Source organism: Notechis scutatus, chromosome 3, assembly GCF_049901735.1.
Source record: "Notechis scutatus isolate UNSWTSFEM ecotype Mainland chromosome 3, rNotScu1.2, whole genome shotgun sequence".
In the NCBI taxonomy this organism is placed as follows: domain Eukaryota; kingdom Metazoa; phylum Chordata; class Lepidosauria; order Squamata; family Elapidae; genus Notechis; species Notechis scutatus.
The window spans coordinates 157,073,536-157,092,763 of NC_142011.1; the positions used below are offsets into that span (position 1 = coordinate 157,073,536).

Sequence of the window (19,228 nt, forward strand, 5' to 3'; positions counted from 1 at the left end):
CGCCACTTCCTCTTCGGAAAGGTCAGGGAAAGTGGGCGGGGCGGCAGGGCGGGAAGCGGAAAAGATCCTAGAAGGGCTCCTTCCCGGAGCGGGGTGGGGGTGGGGAGGAGGGAAGAGGGAAAGGCGCGCCCGAGGGTCGGGACGTCCAAAGGCACGTGGGTCGCCTGAGTCAAGTGAGCGCAGCCGGGAGGGAGAGTGTGGGCCCGGCGCGCCTGGCGGGCTCTCCTCCTGCACCTGCGAGGGGAAGGGACACCTCTCTCAAAAAGGTACCGAGCGGTCTGGACAGAGCAGGGGAGGTTCGTCTGGTCTGCGCCCGGAGGAAACCACCCAGGGAGGGGTCGGGGTCGGGGTCGCCTCTTGCTTGTCGGAAATCCCCCTGCCGGGAAAGCTGCGGGGAGAGGGTCGCCTTTAGTTCCTTGAACGCTGCTTGCCAGCCATGCTGTAGCATTAGGTCAGTCTTTCCCGTCCGAAGCGCCTCAAGGATGCTGAGACTCCAAGCCCCATAACCCCCATGGGATGTGCGCCTGTTGGGACTTGCAGCCCCAACACGCGCACCTGCTCCGAAAAGACCTCCTGAAACGCCCCTGGGCGGTGACTGCAACACCAGGTGGCATTTCAGTGCCTGAAGTTGGAGACTCTTTATTGTATTTTTTATTTTATTTGGTTTGTCAATTGCTTACAAGATAATAGGTATAAGTAAAAACATAGTTAGGAATACATGGATACATATAAGAAAAATAAAAGAAACAGTAGGACAGGGACGGTGTGCTTATGCACGCCCCCTTTTTTTTTCCTGAACAAGGAGCTCCCTTATAGGTAGTCCTTGACTTACAACAGCTCATTTAATGACCTTTTGAAGTTACAAGGGCACTGGGAAAAAAGGGACTGAAGACTTGGCAACAGACTCATATTTATGACGGTTGTGGTGTCCCGGGATCTTTGCCATCTTCCAAACAAGCCAAGTCAATGGGGAAACCGGATTCACTTAACAAGGGTGTCACGAATGTAACAACTGCAATTATTCACTTAACAACTCTGGGAAGAAAGGTCTTAAAATGGGGCAAAACTCACTGAAATGTCACACTTATGAACAGAAATTTGGGCTCAATTGTGGTCGTAAGTGGCGGGCTACCTGCATTTAACTGGTGTGTGTGTGAGAGAGACGGAGCCAACAAGTTTTCTTGTGTGTGTGTGTGTGTGTTGTGAGGGTGGGTTTGTAAATGCCTTCTTGAAAGGTTTGGCATAGCTTGGGTTAGTGTTTTTCTCTCTTTGTGGTAGCCCATGTAGTGTGGGGCCCTAAAGGGTTTTTATATATCTATTTGGAAGTATTTGTTGCAAATATATTGTGGCAATTATGGAGTAAAGGAAGAAATTCAACAAAAACTTTTTTTCCAGGTCTGATATACCAAAATCATTAGTTTATGGCAAGATGGGTTTTTTTAGAATAGCTGTTTGTTTTGAAGTGGTTGCAACAACCAATATTTGCTAGGAGTATTTAGAAACGAAAAGGTTATATTTCAGGAATATTCATGAAAGAGAAAAAATAATTGAGGTGATTTGCCCATTCTTGGGCATGAAACAGTGAGGCTTGGAACTCTCTTGGGCTGCAGAAATCTGGGTAATTGTTAGAAGGCATCAAATAAATTAACCAGAGCTGCTGCCTCCTAGTGGTTATTAAATTAATACAGGTCAGAATTCGCCCTAGTCTTGAATATATTCATTTACCATGAATATAGAAATATTCTAAAGGAATGAAATGTGAAGAGATTGATAGGCTGCATGTTCTTGATCTTTCAGTCTAAACACAATCCTTTTAAGCAATTGCTTCTTTCCAGAGCAGGAGGACATCCTGGCATTATATATTTAATTATCAGTTGGGACGTTACTTTAAACATTATTTAAAATAAACCTTCTTTTCTAAGATATACATAAGAACCCAGTTTGGTGTAGTGGTTAAGGCATCAGGCTAAAAATTGGGAGACCAAGTGCCAGTGTTGCCTTAGGCAGGCATGAAGCCACATGGCTGACTGGTCCAGTCATGTTCTCTCAGCCCTAGGAAGGAAGCAATAGTCAATTACTTCTGAAATCTTGCCAAGAAAACCGTAGGTAGTGTCCAAGCAGTGGTCAGGAGTCAAGACTGATTCAATGGCATAAGAAGAAAGCTATACCTGAAGCTAACATTGCAGGCATTCATAGAAACATGACCTAGTATCCCCCCTCCCTATTGTATTTAAAGGTTTATCTGCAAAGTTTACCTCTCATTCCCTGGCTGTCTGCCAAAACTAATTTCTATCTGATAGCATGTGCAAAGATAAGGCTAGCTTGGAATACTAAAATTGTCCCTACTTGGCTACTATCACATATGCATGGCCAATAGAATACAAAATACACACTTTAGGAAAAGTTTTATATCTGAAGTACTAAAAAAACTGAAGCAAACAAATGAAACCAGAAAATCCAATGTCTTTTCAGCAAGATACACCATTGATTGAATTACAGTACAGATTACAGAGTGTACATCTATGCATACCTAATCTCAGCAGATCAATCTACATAGAGTCTTTAGAACGGGGGTGTCAAACTCAAGTTCCACAGACCGGATCCAGCCCGCAGGGGGGAGCTTAAATCCGGCCCACGGGGCAGCCTGGAAATATCATGGGACTGGAGGCTAAAATGGACTGCATGCAGGCCCCCCCTGTGCCTCATTTTCACCCTTCATGGCCTCCTGCAGCAAATGGGCCCAAAATAGGCCTAAAAACAAGCTGAAAAAGGGCCACGCGGCCCGTTTTCAGCTGGCAGAACAGTGCAGGAGGCCAATGGGGTGAAAATGAGGCTCAGAGAGAGGACCCTCCCCCCCATGCCCGGTTTTTGCCAGCAGGGTGCTGCAGGGGGCATCCGTACAGCCTCCCCATGCTGCCCCCCCACCACTGGCCTGCAGAGAGAACTACAATGCTGATCCGGCCCTCGAAGAAATCTAGTTTGACACCCCTGCTTTAGAACTTGTAAATACACTTTAACATTGTCACAAGCGGAGGTATATAACTTAGATCATATAATTATGCCTTACAGCTTCACAATCAAAAATTCCAAAAGTATGGACCAAATTAAACCATTCACACAGAATTGGGGGGGGGGGGAGAGATAATGAGCTTAGATACAAATGCATACTCTACTTGTTTTTTAATCCTAATGGTTATTAAACTTTTGTAGGGCTTCTGAAGATGTCATAATCATTATACTGGTGTCCTGAGTCTAAATATCCAGAAAAACTAAGAACACACACAAAATGCACAGGCACTTGATCGTAGCAAGTGTCTGAACAGTGCAGTACAGAATCTTTTTGAATGGTTAGGTACACTTTGGAATCTTATTAATGCAGTGTGCATAGTGCAAGAAGATAGAGGATGACATGAAAGTCAGTTTTGAAGTTCCAAACAGAAGTAAGCCATCCCTACAGATGTTGCTTAGTGGGCAAGAGATAAACTTTCCTACTGCTGCTACTACAGGAGAAACGCATGTTCGATGCCCCAATTCCCTGTTCCCTGGTTGCCCCAATTCTCATAATTTTCCAAATAAGCAAGGGGAAGATGTGGGTGGAGGGGAGGGAAATGTTATTTTAAATTCAAAAGGAATCTATGTGGGGAAATTCCTCTTACCCTTTCTGCTTTGATTAAAAATCACACTCAACCCCTTACCCTCTACTGAATCAAAACTGAAACTACATTACTTTGAGTCCTTAGGTTTTCCAAGGAGTAGAAAAGTTGTTTTTTAAGGACTGTGAATATTTTCTTTACAGTGTAGGTTTTAGATGCACATCTTAGCTTATAATCATAATACGATCATTATCTTGTACTTCAGAAATAATGCTGTGTAATGCCAAGTATTTGACATCAAGACTGTCTTAGTCTATAATGTAAGCCAAAGAAGTTAATTTATTGTATTGTAGATATTGTCTCAGTTTTGAAAATGTCTATTTTTTTGTAGGTTTTGCTGTTACTGGAAGCTGAAGGTCCTTTTGATTGAAGGAATATTTAGATCTATTCGTTGTGAGGTTTTATGATATACCTGAAGACAATGACCCGATCATGACTCTCTTCCAGTGGTGTAATATATCTGTAATGTTTTGTCCTAGTGGCAAATTTTTGGTTCAAAGACTGCTGTAAACTGGTGAGGAATTTTTTCTCCTTAATAATATAACTGTCTTTGTACAACTATTGTCAAATTAGATTACTCATTTGATACTCTGTATTAATGACTTATTTGGACATAAAGGCACCATAGCATATTCACTCTTTCAAGTGAGCATGTCTGTGCCTTCTAGTAATCTTCTCACAGTTAAATATCACTTGCACAAGCACAAGATTTTCAAATATTCAAGTTTTGCTCCAAACTTGTTCTTAATTATGGGTGATGCTGCAGATTAACAAACTCTATTTAAAAGTTTTGTAGTTCTATTGGCTGTCCTTTTTAAAGAGATACTTATTATGGGCATCTAATTGAAGACAGGATTTTTTGTGTGTTTTTTGTACTGGCAACAAGATTAGCATGCAGTGGCAATGAGCCTTAAATGACATCACACATTTGAATTCAGTAAGGAGCTTTAAGTATTACCGTAAGGTTAAAAGTGAGTGATTTGACCAGCTGGAATCAAGTATAGCTAATAAAAATGGATTGAAATAGTGCAATATTTCTGAAGTTCAGATGGCTTTTTTGTATGCCACTATATATGGCTGTGCTGTTAATTTATTATAGAAAAATCATTTGATTTTTATCTGGTGTAAGCATTATAAATTGTCTTTGTAATATCTATAATCCTTATAATAAGTCTTACACTGTACTGATAGCATTGTGAAGTTTCACAATGCTATCGGTTACAGTAACTTTTATGGTTTAATAATTGATAGTCAGCATTGTAATATATTGGCACTTTGGAGGTTTTTTTTAACAGTAGAAAATTATCCAAGGAAGTGATTGCATTATTTAAATAGTAAGACTTTAATGTTAATTTTCTGTATGTTTTGAACTTGACTTTCCAGCCATAATATGCTTACTTCTCAAGTTCTGTTATTCTGTTACTGCCCAAGTCTATAAAGCAAATTAAATTCAGTTTGAGAAGTAACTTTGATCTGAATTCAAGTTCAAATTGGGAGTTCAAATTTTGCTTTGGTGTATTTGATAAATTATTGTTGCTGGCATTATTCTTCACATACCTGCATTGGAATAAAATTATGTTGAAACTACCCCTCTTATGCATGTTTTATAAATAGAAAGCATTTTAGGTGAAGAAGAATCATTATGGATCAGTTCATAAAACACATTGCATATGTAAACTAATATTGGTTAACCAATTAGATAAATAGATAAAATAAACTTCCACACATGTTTCTTAGTACTACATGGCAAAATTTGGTCACACTTAAGAAAATGGAATCATTTTAATTTGAAAGTTAATTAAATAAAACTGATTAGAATGTTTAGTACATTTTGCTTATCTATAGCATTAACTCACAGAAAAAGTTATACAATTATTGTTTAGGAAAGAGAAAACAAAATCACAATTAAATTGTAAAATCTTTGCATTCACAACACTTGTCGTAGTGCTAAAATGATACACTAGAGGGCAGGCTATAACTTCAGGTTGCTATGTCTAAGGCATTGTACTAATATACAGCTAATACTAATGTGCAAGATAAGCATTTATCAATAGAATTTAATTAATATTTTTGGTTTTTTATGAATACCTGGGCTTCTATGATCCCTCGTAAAATGAGGGGAATTCTTGGGAAAAGGGTCTGTTCACCTTCTAAATTACTGTATGTGGATTTTGCATAAATCAGGTTTGCAAATTACATACTTCAAGATTTGATTATACTAACAATTTGAGTAAGTCAGTGACCCAATTTTTCTTGTTTTTACTATGTAATTATGAAAGCAGGAATAATTCTTTGCTTAATGCAGACATGATATTATTCCGATTAAAATCGGAAGGGCGGCGGGCGGCGCGAGCTGAGCCCGGGCGGGCGGCGCGAGCTGAGCCCGGGCGGCGGGTGGCGCGAGCTGAGCCCGGGCGGGCAGGCGGGCGCGAGCTGAGCCCGGGCGGGCGGGCGTCGGGCGTCGGGAGCTGAGCCCGGGCGGGCGGCGGGCGGCGCGAGCTGAGCCCGGGCGGGCAGGCGGGCGGCGGCGAGCTGAGCCTGGGCGGGCGGGCGGCGCGGGCGGTGGGGGGGTCTCTTTTGGCCGGCCCCGATTTTTTTTTCAGAGGGGAATATCATGCCTGTTAATGTAACAATCCAACTCTTAATATTTCTTAGGAGCTGTACACAAAACTATCAGCACAATGCTGCCACAATCGACCAAAATGCAGAAACCGTTCCAGCTGGCATTTAGGACATGTTTGCTATCCTATCGCTCCTGTATCTTTCCATACATCAAAGGGAAAACATCCTTACATCCAATAAGGCAGGAAAAGATGTCCCTGGTGCTAAGCTGCCAAAGTCAACATCTGCATATGTCCGCTCCTTTTGGGGTTTCCAAAGAAGGGGGCTTGATGGGCAAGACATCTTCCCAACCTGAAGACCCTCAAAATAAAGAACCAAAGGGAGAAAATCTTACCACGTCGGCTGGTAATTTTGCCAAGGAAATACCTATACAGCCCAATTCTGAAGAACTTGACCCTTTACAAGATAAATCCATTAGCCTTGTGCAAAGATTCAAGAAAACTTTTAAACAGTATGGCAAAGTTCTGATTCCTGTGCACCTTTTGACCTCCAGCATATGGTTTGGAACTTTTTACTATGCAGCTTTAAAGTAAGTGCAGAGCTATTATATATGCAGAACACCAATGATAGTGTACTTTTTAAAAAAAAATGTACATAAATTTGGGGAGGATGGACCTGAAGAAAGGGAAGAGCCAGTGCTACCTTGGATTTCATTTGAAAATAACATTGTGTATTATCTTAATTGGCCATGCATTCAGTGAAGGATGGAGCACAGGATAGTTTAAAGACTGAGAATTTAACAAACACTGTTTTGCTTATTGAAAGCCTTAGCTATCCTCAAGAAGAGTAGAATTAAAGAGCCTGGAGCTTATCATATTTGAAATTAGAAAAAAATCTTAAAACATTATCAAGAATCTCTGATCATACCTGAACAATTTCTATGAAAATACTTGATTTTTGTATGAGAAAACTTAGATGTACAAGAGAAGTAATGAAACAGTGAAAGGAGTTGTAACTTTTCTGAGTAGGAAGCCCAAATGCACATAAAGTGCCTATGCAAACTCTAAAATAAAATTGATTTTAATAGATTAACTAAAGTTGTAAGTGTATACTAATAATAATCCCCTTGAACTCAGTGGGAATTTTAATACAATTCTGCAAAATCGCACTGATTTTCTTACCTAAATCTATCAAATTACATGTTTTTTTTCTGTTGGAGGTCTCTTTCCCTCACTCTTGTTCTGTGCCACTTTATGATTAGTGGAAAGTGGAATTTGTGAGTAGTGAAGAAAATTTGTGTTAGAGGCCATCCTTCATTTATTTCCATGTGTTCACATGCCAGCAACTTCTGTTAGGTTTTAGAAAGCTCCAAATTTAGTTCCTGGCCTACCAATTAAGAAAAAACAGCATTTTAAAAAAATCATTAGCTCCAAATTTAGTTCCTGGCCTACCACTTAAGAAAAAACAGCATTTTTAAAAAATCATTAGCTCCATTACTTTTCAAAATAAAATTACAAAGTCAACATTTATGTATTGATTTGCTTTGTGCAATAAAACATAATGTTTTTAAAACTGATAAGATGTTTGCATTACAGGTAGTTTTTGACTTAGAACCATTAGTTTAGTGACAGTTTGAAGCAATAACTACAAAAATGACTTACGACACCCGTTGCATCTCTGTGGTTACATGATCAAAATTCAGATGCTTGGCAACTGGCATGTATTTATGACGGTTGCAGTGTCCTGGGGTCATGTGATCACCTCTTACAACCTTCTGACCAAGAAAGTCAATGGGGAAGCCAGATTCACTTAATGACTGTGTTACTAACTTAACTGCAGTGATTCACTGAACAACTGAGGCAAGAGAGGTTGTAAAATGGGGCAAAACTCACTGAAAACCATCTTGCTTAGCAACAGAAATTGTGGCTCAATTGTAAGCATAAATTGAAAGCTACCTGTAAAAATAAGACAATAAGATGTCATCTTATGAAAAAATAGTAGTGTGAGGGAGTCTATATATAAAATAGGAAGTTGTTATTGTGTTTATAGCAGTTCTGATGTTTTATTTTCTATTTAATCCTAACTTTATTTCAAAAGGTGAATGGTTTCTTATATTGTGTAACATGTAAAGATGCTAATGATGAAGCTAGAATAAGTAGTACAGGTTTAATTAGTACTTAAGAAAATATATGTGAATGTATAATATGGGCTGTGAATGTATAATATAGGACCTCTGCTCAGTAATTCTGCTTCATGCTTGCATACATGCTCTAAACCTTACTAGTGAATATTTAAAATATCTCTGGCTTAAGTTACAATATTGGAACCCCTGCCATATACACAAAAGTGTGACAAAGTTCAGTGGAATTAATCTTACGTACATATGAATAGACTAGCACTTCAAATGAGTTTTAAAGGCTCTGTACTGTATGAATTCAGTAGTTCTTCAAGAAGGATCCTAAATATATTTGAATTCCTTTGTAGATTTAAAATATGATGTCTTGTTGAAAACAAGTCATCCCAAACGTTAATATTCTAGCTTCCCAATTTAGATCCCTACATTTGTTTAAAACTGTGTCAAGCTACGTGATCAAGAAGTAAATGTAATTAATATCTGTAATATCTAATAAAACCAGCTATTTGTTTTTTCTGAATACCTGAAGATAAATATGTATCTGGAAACAAAATTTTAAGTAGCTTGGATATTTATTACCCTGAGAAGGGATAAATTTAGAATGACATTTAGACCCATTGCTTTTAGAAAGGGCACTTAATGCCATCTGGTTAGAATAGCTAAAACAGTTATAATACCTTCTGATGCCAGCGACACTTGTCCTTCTGCTCACTAATTATCATTGTTCTACCTCTTCTGGGAGGCCACAAATTGTAACCTACTTAAAATGAATAAATCTTCACTTCAGCATTGCCAGTAATTGGCTCATTGGCCGTTTATTTACTGTTATTTAGGAGTAAATGATTACCCATTTCCGAAGAGATCAGCAGTTAAGTTTCTATCCTAACAAATCTGGTTTCAAGACCTTATAAACTTTCTTACAATCAAAAGTGATAGAATTCGTAAAGATGAGCTACAAAGAAAAGCACAGTTATTAAAAGGTCAAGGTTTCCCCTGTCCAGCTGTGTCCTATCCAAGGAAGCCAGCATTGTCCGAAGATACTTCTGTGGCCATGTGGCTGGCATATCTATACGCCAAAGCACACAGAATGCTGTTACCTTCCCACCAAAGTGATATCTATCTACTTGCATTTGCATGCTTTCAGACTGCTAGGTTGACAGGAGCTGGGGCAGTTCACCCCATCACACAGTAGTTGGGTTTCAGAAGTTGCCCATTTTCCAGTCAAGAGTCTTTTAATCAAGCCTTAAGAACATAATTGAATTTCTTCTCAGAGAAACATATAGGGTTGTGACACTTCACTTTTTCATATTGTGAGTTATATTCAGTAAAGTTTCCAGCAATAACTCTCCAAGGAACGGGTTAAGTATTGTTTGAAATCAGCCGAAGTTCATTGGTACAAATGGACCAAACTTGACATTTGATACTCAATTTTAATTTAATGGAAACTGCATGTTCAGAATAATGTTTAATTCATGTTTTCAGAAGAACCTGACCATATTTTTCTCTTAAGACATATTAAGTCATTGTGGAGCTTGTTTAGACAAGAAGTTGATATATACGGATAGAATTTTGATTTTTTTAAACTTGGCATTATCTACCAAGTTAGCTTTTATGGTTTTATGGTTTAGGCAAACATTCCCAAATTATTTTAATGCGAATCATATAGTCTGCTCTGAGGACTAATACTTTCATTCATCTTGAATTACCACAATAAAGACAATAGTGAAATAACTCTAAGACTTTGATCAGTTATATCTGAATAGCCTAGAGAGGTGATTCCTAACATTTTAATCATCATCAGTTTTGAAGACCACTATATTAGTCAAAGATCATCAATCTGGCCCCTGCAGATACTATGTTATGCTTGTTCCCTTCCATTTGGTACTTTTAAGATTCATAATTTAGGGGAGAAATAAGCAGAGCCATACAAAATCATTACATCTTCCAAGTTGCTTGTTTTCCCACCTGAAGTATCAAATTGACAATCTGGTGATATTTTCGCTATTTAGATATGTTTATAATTCTATATACATACACAGATATACATACAAACTTAATTTGGAATCTGTATAGTAGATCATGTAAAGCACCTTCCCAGATCCCTAGGGCATGGAACACAGGTTGTAAATCATAGTTTTAGAATATTGAAATTAAATTTCAAAACTGGAAATTTTCTGTATGTGATATAATTCGTGTTTTCCCTCTTATAACCTATTGACAGTTGAGGAAAAAATGAGTGATTTGTTGTCAAATGTAAAAAATACTTCTTTACTATAACTCTACAAAAAACTTTACCAACATAGGAATGATGTAATTTATTTTAATATGTCTTCATTTTACAGGGGAGTAAATGTCGTTCCATTTCTTGAATTCCTAGGGTTGCCTGAAAGCATTGTAAACATCCTAAAGCATTCTCAAAGTGGAAATGCATTAACTGCCTATGCATTGTATAAGGTAAGTCGATCTATGGGTTTCTTAACACTACTCACAGGAATATTTGAATGTACAGTTACCATAGAAGAGAATATCCGTAGCTCAGAGTTGAACTTCGAAGACCTTGGTGCTCTCTGAGCTTCATTGTTTGCTTGCCGTTGTTTTATTATCTGACTAGCAAATGTGGGATTTGTGTGTATCCATGAACATAACTAGCAGTTAGAAGACACAATGAAAACTCCTTAATCTCACAACACATGGACAGATTCACCATAGTTTCAACTGGAAAATTGAGCATCTTAGAGAAAATTAAATTCAAAAACACTAGGAAATTCCCGGAAGTTTGGCATTAAACAAATCAGATATCAATAGACACATAGAGATAAACCACATTTACAAACCATTCAAAAGAGGTAGTTTAAAGCTACCAGACAAACGAACAGAAAACAGTACCCTACTCAAGGAATTGCCAAGGAGAAAACCATTACCCTCCCCCACCCACCCACCCCCCACTAATATTAGCAGGACGAACAGAGAGCAAAGCACCAAGAATCACATTCGGTAATTAAACCTCCTTAATTCGGGGCATTCTGATGTGTGGCAGATTGCTAGAATTTGTGGACAGAGGTGGGTTAAGGAAAACTGAATCCATGAACCTCATGCTATCCCTACAGAATTACGAGTGAGCCTCTGGGATTTTGCATTCAAAGTATGCAATTGTGTGTGTGCATAATTACCGAGGAATAGATTCTGTCATGAAGGCTCTGAATAGATACAATAATGCTGTCATTAATAAAATAAATGATCCATGTGATGATGAAAGAAAACATGTTAAATCCAATTACATAATTTGATGTTTATGATGGAAAATATTTAGTTGGATACAAACATTTAAAAAGCAGTTTGTAAGAAAGTTTTAAAAAAAAACAGGGCTGGAGGAATAAAAAAGGAAGAAGGTTAGTAATGAAGAACGGCACATGTTTAAGAAACCAAGAAGACATTGGGTTGTATTCAGTGGCATCATTCTGCTCATCAGATTTGTCTTCTTCCTCCCTGCTTGTGATCCTCTAGAGGAGATTTGGGGTGAAGCTGGCAAGTCAGGGCGAGGACAACCTTAGAAAACCACTTTGCCCAAGTGCACTTCTACAGCAGTCCCGCTGAGTGGCTCTTGGATAGTGTATCACTATCTAAAAAACATTTATTGTCATGGGGAAATGTTCCATTTAAATTTTCTATATTTCACAACCTTTATAATATATCGCTTGTTTAGTAAAATATGACTTTTTGCAAAATGTAGTTGGTCACAAACTTAGTTATTTTTTTCAAATATTCAAAGGCCTTAACAAGTGATGTAAGATTAGATTAGTTGCTCCAGGAACCTCATTTGCAGTTCCCTCTATTAGCCTTTGGCACGACAAAGGCTTGCTTTCCCATCAGTGTTTCCATTACTACCCTGGCACTCTTATTAGTGCCACATGGTGGAATAATAATGGAATGTTAATAGTATTGCTTTGCAATGCATCCTGACCTTTCTTTTATAAATACAAAAGGGGGAAATTCATTGCAAAGCAATACTGTTTAATTTGCTTATGTGCCTGGGAGCTTATGACTACCAATGCCATTTGACAACTTTAAAAGTGCTGGCTCTGTGGAGTTATTTATAATTTAAAAATTATCTCTTAAAAATAATACAAAAATGCCCAGACATAAAATATTGTTAATCTTTACATACTCTAAACTTTAGGTTTAAATATATCTCATAATAGTTTAAAATGGATGTTCTGATTTTTAGCCTTAAAGGACAACTTTGGAAAATAGTGTGTTGTTTTTTACAAAAAGCATAATTTTAATTTTTTTATTTCTGCATCTCAGTACTTTAAAGACAAAAGTTTTGCTTTATTGCATGACAAATAATTACTTTCTTGTTTCAATAGCATTTAGGATTTTAAATACACACGTGCACTAAATTCTTTTTTATTTTTCTCATATCTCTTTTTCTCTGCTTAATGCCACATATTTTGAGCTTAATCTCTTCCATCCATGCTGAAATATTTGCTAAAAACTTGTCAATAAGACACTATTAAATAAAGTAGAAGGGGTTTTTAAACTATTTTTTAAAGTAGAATCTATGTATATAAAAGCAAAATACCACTCATGCATCATCACAAAATCTCCAGAACCGTAAAGCCTACAAACTTGAAATTTGGCACATATGCTCCACTTGGCTTCTAGGTGCTCACTAAGAAGGGATTTTTCAAAATGACCATCAGAGCATTAGTATTTTGTATATTATTATTAACATGCCCTGATGCTAAGGAGTTCTACTCCCCCTCCCCACCTGAAAGGAAATCTGTTCCAAATGCAAAACACAAGCAGAGGAGAGGAGTTTCTGTTTCAGTTTTACAGCACCAAGCAACTTTAGTACAGAACAGTTGAGCTAAGCCATGCCCAGGCTCCTGTCTCCTTGCTCACACAGCAAATACTGTTTCAGCTTCCAAACAGCCCTCAATTCTCACACACTGACAGGACACTAGCCAGATGAATACCGATGTATGCTGGTAAGCAGAGGAAGAATTTTTTTTCCTTATTTTCCTCCCCCAAAACTAAGCCCAACCACATAGTTTCATAGCGAAGCACAGGCATTGAGCAGGTGTTTAAATGAATACAAAGCACCAAACTATAAACCAAGAAATTTGTTTATGTCTTTTCATTTAATATCTCATAATATATCATTACATAAAACTAAAAACTGAAAATAACTATTTGGGTAGGAAGAAAAATGGAAATGCACACAAAGTACAAAGTTGAAAAAGACAATAAAAACTGCATAAAAGCCCTATTTAATTCATACAGAGATAGTATTTTCTTTCTTTAAATATTTTGAAAGCTTTCAACTGGTCTCTAGGAATTATTGTGCTAGCGAAAATTTTCATAGTACCCCCTTAGAAAATGTAATTGTCTTTCAGTGACTATATTTTATTTTTAGCTTTATTCAAATGAAACTGCACAACTCAACTATCAAAGCTTTAAGAGCAACACAATAATTCAGACAAATCATGAGACTAAATTCAGCTTTCTCTTCCATCTTCAACAGTTCTCTAAAGTATTTTGCAGGTGATGCATTCTGCATTTCAGAATAAATTTTGGGAGGCGCAGGTGTTGCTGATGGGAGCAGCTGAACAGTGACTGAATGACTTATTAAAATGCATAGATCTACCAATACCTCTTTAGGGAATGCTTTGGATAGTTTGGAAAGCTTCCTTGCTAGGGTTATGTCAGTACTTTAACTTCACTAGCACAAGTGTTTAAAGAGTTGTAGCTAAAGCCAAGCCTGTAAATGCTATTGGACAATAGAATTTAAAGTCACTTGAGTCCTTAATGTTTTTATATGTTTTACATACACTTTTTTTTTTTTTTTGCAAGATTGCAACTCCAGCCAGATACACAGTGACATTAGGAGGAACATCCATCACTGTGAAGTATCTTCGCAAGCATGGATATATGTCCACACCACCTCCAGTGAAGGAATATATTCAAGACCGAATGGAAGAAACAAAAGAACGAATCTCGGGAAAAATGGAGGAAACAAGAGACATGATTAGTGGCAAAATGGAAGAAACAAAAGAAAAATTAACTGAGAAAATGGAAGAAACAAAAGAGAGGATAACTGAAAAGATACAAGAAACCAAAGAGAAAGTTTCATTTATAAAGAAAAAAGAATAGGAAATTTAGAGTAAAAGGTGATGTTTTTAATCCATTAGAATATCTGAAATGTATTTTCTTGCTACTGTTCATGTCTATTTTGTTATAGGCTGACTAGACATTTGAAAGCTAAAAAGATAACGCTTAAGACTTGCACTGGCCTTAATAGAATTATCCAACATTTTCCAATGTATGATGTAGTAAATGCCACGGTTCTCTCCACAACTCAGTTCCTGAAAAATATTCTTTGGTCGTCCCACCAGTGACTTGAATGAACATTTGATGAAGCTGATATTCTTGCCTGGCATCACTCACCTTGTTGTAAAACAAAGTATTTAAAATGGCTCAGTCATGTAAACAATGTCTTGAATATTAGAAATTGTGTCAATATTTGTATATTAATTAATCTTACTATCTCTAGAAAGATCAGGTAACTAGAAAGCTGTTATGTTCCATATTCCTTTTATAAAAAAAATGACTGAAAATGATGCGTGAGGCTCAATGAAATGGTACTAAATGTAATTGCATATTTATATTGCAAAATGGATTTTGATTCTTTAGGCTAAAGTAAGTATTACATTTCATATCACTGATAAAGCTTTAAAAATGAAGGAGATAGATCTATCTTTTTTCATGGAGTACACATTTACATCTTTTTAGCCTAGTTAAAAAAGGGGGGAAATGCAACCATTTTTGTAAAAAAAAATCCTCCAATGTTATTAGAGGCTAAACATAGTAATAGTACAATAATAACATCATTGTATTATTGAATACTATAGATTCATCTCAGGTGGGGTTTTGGATATTTGTAGGGCGACGGCTGAGATCAAGAGACTATAATATCCAATGTATTATTTTGGTGATCCCAACTCTGAACATTGGCATTCCAGGTATTTCTCCTGTAATGAGAAGAGGTCATGGGCAGGTAACAGAATAAAACAGAGATCTCCAAACTTGGCAACTTTAAGACTTGTGGACTTCAAGTTTCAGAATTCTCCTGCTGGCTGGGGAACTCTTGGAGTTGGAATCCACAAGTCTTAAAATTGCAAAGTTTGGAGACCCCTGGAATAAGGGATGAAAGCATCAGGGTGAGAAGAATTTTAGAAATGACTGTCATATCCATGTTAAGATCCATGGTTTATATCACTATCTCTGTTGTGATTTGAAAGAATGCTTTCAAAGTGCTTTATATTAATGTAAGTCAAACACTTTGTTAAGTAATAATTCAATTACCGTATTTTTCAGAATATAAGACACTCCAAAGTATAAGACACACCTAGCTTTTTGGGGGGTGGGGGGGCAAGAAAAAAAATCTGCCTCTGCCTGCCAGCAATTTGCCTCCTTACATCAAACAGCCTGGTCAGTTTCAGCACAGCCTGATTAGCACAAGCAGCTGATTGTCGGTGAATCAGCCTCCTGATGATCAGCTGTTTCACGCTGTAGGGATAGCCATCGCCTGTTGCCACCTCCGCTTGCCCCATTTTCAGTCTCCGCATCCCGTTTTCAGCCTCCACATGCCCTACTTTGGCCCATTCTGGGCAGCAAAAATGGGAGGTGCGGAGGCCAAAAACTGGGCGGGGAAGCCAAAAATGGGGCATGGGGAGGTGGCAATAGGCGATGGCAATCCTTGCAGCCTGAAACAGCTGATCGTTGGGAGGCCAATCCTACTGATAATCAGCTGTTTGTGCTAATCAGGCTGTGCTGAAGCTGACCAGGCTGTTTGCTATTTGCTGCAAAGAGGCAAATTGCTGGGAGGCAGAGGCCGAAGGATGGGGGGCCGGTGAGTGGGTGGGGCTTCGACAACATTCACTGTATAAGACACACCGACATTTCCATCCACTTTGAGGGTGGAAATATTGCATCTAATACTCCGAAAAATACGGTACTTGGGGACTATATATTTTTTAAAATCTGATTTGCCTCTTTCAGTTCTGTTAAAACAAAATATCTAATACTAGTTAGCCTTAGAAGCTCTTTATCCAGGAAGCAATTAAAACAAATGTTTATTGAGGAGACCCAGGAGATGACTAGGAGCCAGTTACCAAAATCAACCTTGCCTATCTATAAAGCAGGAGTGGTTTAGAAAATGTATTTTCTTAATTGGTAAAGTTTAATAATATCATAAAAGCACTATACTACTAAATAATACTTGTCTAAAAGCAAAATAATGGTTTTGAAAATTGGTTATGAGGTTATATACTCGTACATAGCATTGCTGAACGCTCTCTTAAACTTAGAGTGGAAAGTTGTGTCTCGTGAAGACAATTCTGTGTGAAACCATGAAATAAAACCTTGCTATATTTACACAATAGTTCTTCTAATGGGAGAAATACTACAGTTGTTTTCAAGCACAGTTTTACTCCTGTAAAATACTTGTTTCAGATGCTTAATTATACAGGTAAGTTTAAAAAATGTACAATATGCTTTCTCATAAACTTAATGAATACTCAGCAAATCTTCTTACTGCCGGTTGCTGTCCTAGCACTGCAAGAAAATATTCACAAAAGCTTCTATTTTCTGATCTATCAAAGAGTTGCTTGATAAAAGTCAGACGTTAGCCAATATTATACCCATGATTTGCCTCTATAAGCAGTGATACGTAAAATAGCTACTTGTTTATTAAAGGTAACTTACCATCTTTGTGCAAGCTTCAACTATTTCTCTTTTAGTAGATTCATTCTAAACCTGCAGAGAGAGAAATGCTAACTTGAAGCTTAGAATTAAAGGATTTGGCAATTAGCAAACAAGATCAAAAGAAAAGAGCACAAAAACAGATAGAAAATATATACTTTGCCTGCAAGGTCATTTTGGAAAAGCTGGTTTGGGACTTAAACATATTCCATTTTTGTAGAAGCAGCATGTTTGAAACCTTTTCATCCATAATTCCATGGATATCAAATTCCTAAAATTAACAGACATTACACAATAGGAAATAGCATTTCTTGTATTTTCTGTACTTTTTTTTAAAACAAACAGATTCTTGTTTAATGCCAATGAAATGAATGAAAAGATGTCTCAGTATTTCAACTTGGTTTTGGTAAAAGCATCAGGAATTTAAAATAATAGTTCAATATTGATATAAATGGAAACAGTATTGGCCCATTGTTGTGGAATGGAACTAAGCAGTATTTAATAATATTCACCAAACTACTTGCTCAGTTCTTTCATAAATTTGTTTTCATTATATTAACTGCAGAGGAATTGTTCTTAAAATAATAATGCAGATGACATTAATTGAATTAAAGTACTCCTGCTATACCACATTGTCTGTTCTTTTTGAATAATTGGCTCAGGGATTACTTCTAACACCATTTTACTATTCTCCAAACAAGTTGCTACAATCACATCCGCACACTTTACGTGGGTATTTATATTTCCCAAACTTGAAATCAGTGTTAAAATGATCACTGTGGAAATTTGTTTAGTCATATTGGACTTCAACAATACTGGGCTTGCCTCTGAGCTGGACTGTCTGTCTTGAACAGCTGGCTGAGGAATTCTGGGAGCTGAAGTCTTAAAGTTGGCAAGTTTGGAGGCCCCTGGTCTTGACCCACCAAGTCTGCTCTATGCAGCTGGGAAAGACTCCTGGAGCAGGTGGGGTGGGGGGATGCTGAAGAACTTCTGGCAGGAGTTCCAAGGGTAAATGAGAAGCTTGAATTCCATCACACTTTGGACAGGGCAGTATTTAAAATGTTATAAATTAATATTCAAATTGACATACAATGTCACTTATAGTGAGCGTGCAGCCTATATAGTTTAAATTAGCTATATTTTTCTACTGGTCAAATCATCCCTGACTGTATTTTAAGCAGAATGTTAAATACAGTAGAGTTTGCCCTTTTGGGTAACCAGGCAGAAAAATGCAACTAGGTGAGCTAATTCTACCTTCTTATAAGGCTACATTAGCAGAATTTTGCAAATTTGAAAGTCCAACTTTCCACCACCATTTTAACTACCTGAACAATTAAAGGAGGGGAGAGCTTGCTAAGTCTCCTCAGAGCTGCTCGGAGCATCCAGTAGTGGGTGGTGCTTCAGTCTCTGCATTCATAGGCTGAGCTTGATTTTGAGGAACGCTCCTCCTCCACCACGTGTCTCCTCCACAGCATTCCCCAGTTCTTGCTCAGCCTCGTGCAAGACAGGCAGTGCATAGAATAGCTCCTTGGCCAATTCAAGAGTTCGTTGTCTTCAATCGTTTTTTCTTCTGAACTTTCAGGTTGTACTTGCTTCTCTTTCAATTAGCCCTGCGCAAGTGGTCAGTTCGTTTTATATCCACCCAGGGAAGCGCTCCTTTTGTGCCCCCAGGCGTGGCAAGGGGGAAAGCTAGTAGTGCTTTCGCACTACCCCCCCCCCCCGCCTTCCTCGTTGTGCCGCTTCGTTCCCTTTCGCAGTCTGCAGCTTTATTTCAGTTCGGATTGATTCGTTCGATTTAATCTCCCCCTGCAGAACGCCGTTTATAGCTAGGAAGGGCTAATCCCCCCCTTCCCTGCCTCTCTCTCTTTATTTAAGAGCTCAGGCTCATTCCTTGGCAGAAAAAATTGCCGCTGAGTTGCCTGCAAGCCTTCGCATCGTTGCAGCCGCCATTTTGTTTGTAAATTTCCTTGCTGTGTGGAATCTCCGCTCGTCGTTGCAGGACCCGTAGGCCTGCTTCAGAGCGATTTAACCTCACCCCTAGCCATTTGAAAATTGAGGTTTGTTTTTAATTCTAGATTAATAGTTGGCTTTTCCCACGGCTTATTTTTCACTG

At 37.9% G+C, this 19,228-nt stretch overlaps 1 protein-coding gene across 1 annotated transcript; it reads left to right on the forward strand.

The window, feature by feature from the left end:
- Positions 1-3: 3 nt before the first annotated feature.
- On the forward strand, positions 4-14,908 carry MIMS1 (mitochondrial inner membrane scaffold 1). The gene is made up of 5 exons (XM_026671970.2): positions 4-266; positions 3,985-4,167; positions 6,309-6,804; positions 10,692-10,803; positions 14,206-14,908. The coding sequence occupies exons 3-5, from the start codon at positions 6,335-6,337 to the stop codon at positions 14,503-14,505; spliced, it is 882 nt and encodes a 293-aa protein (XP_026527755.1). The 5' UTR covers positions 4-266; positions 3,985-4,167; positions 6,309-6,334; the 3' UTR covers positions 14,506-14,908.
- The last annotated feature ends 4,320 nt before the right edge of the window (positions 14,909-19,228 follow it).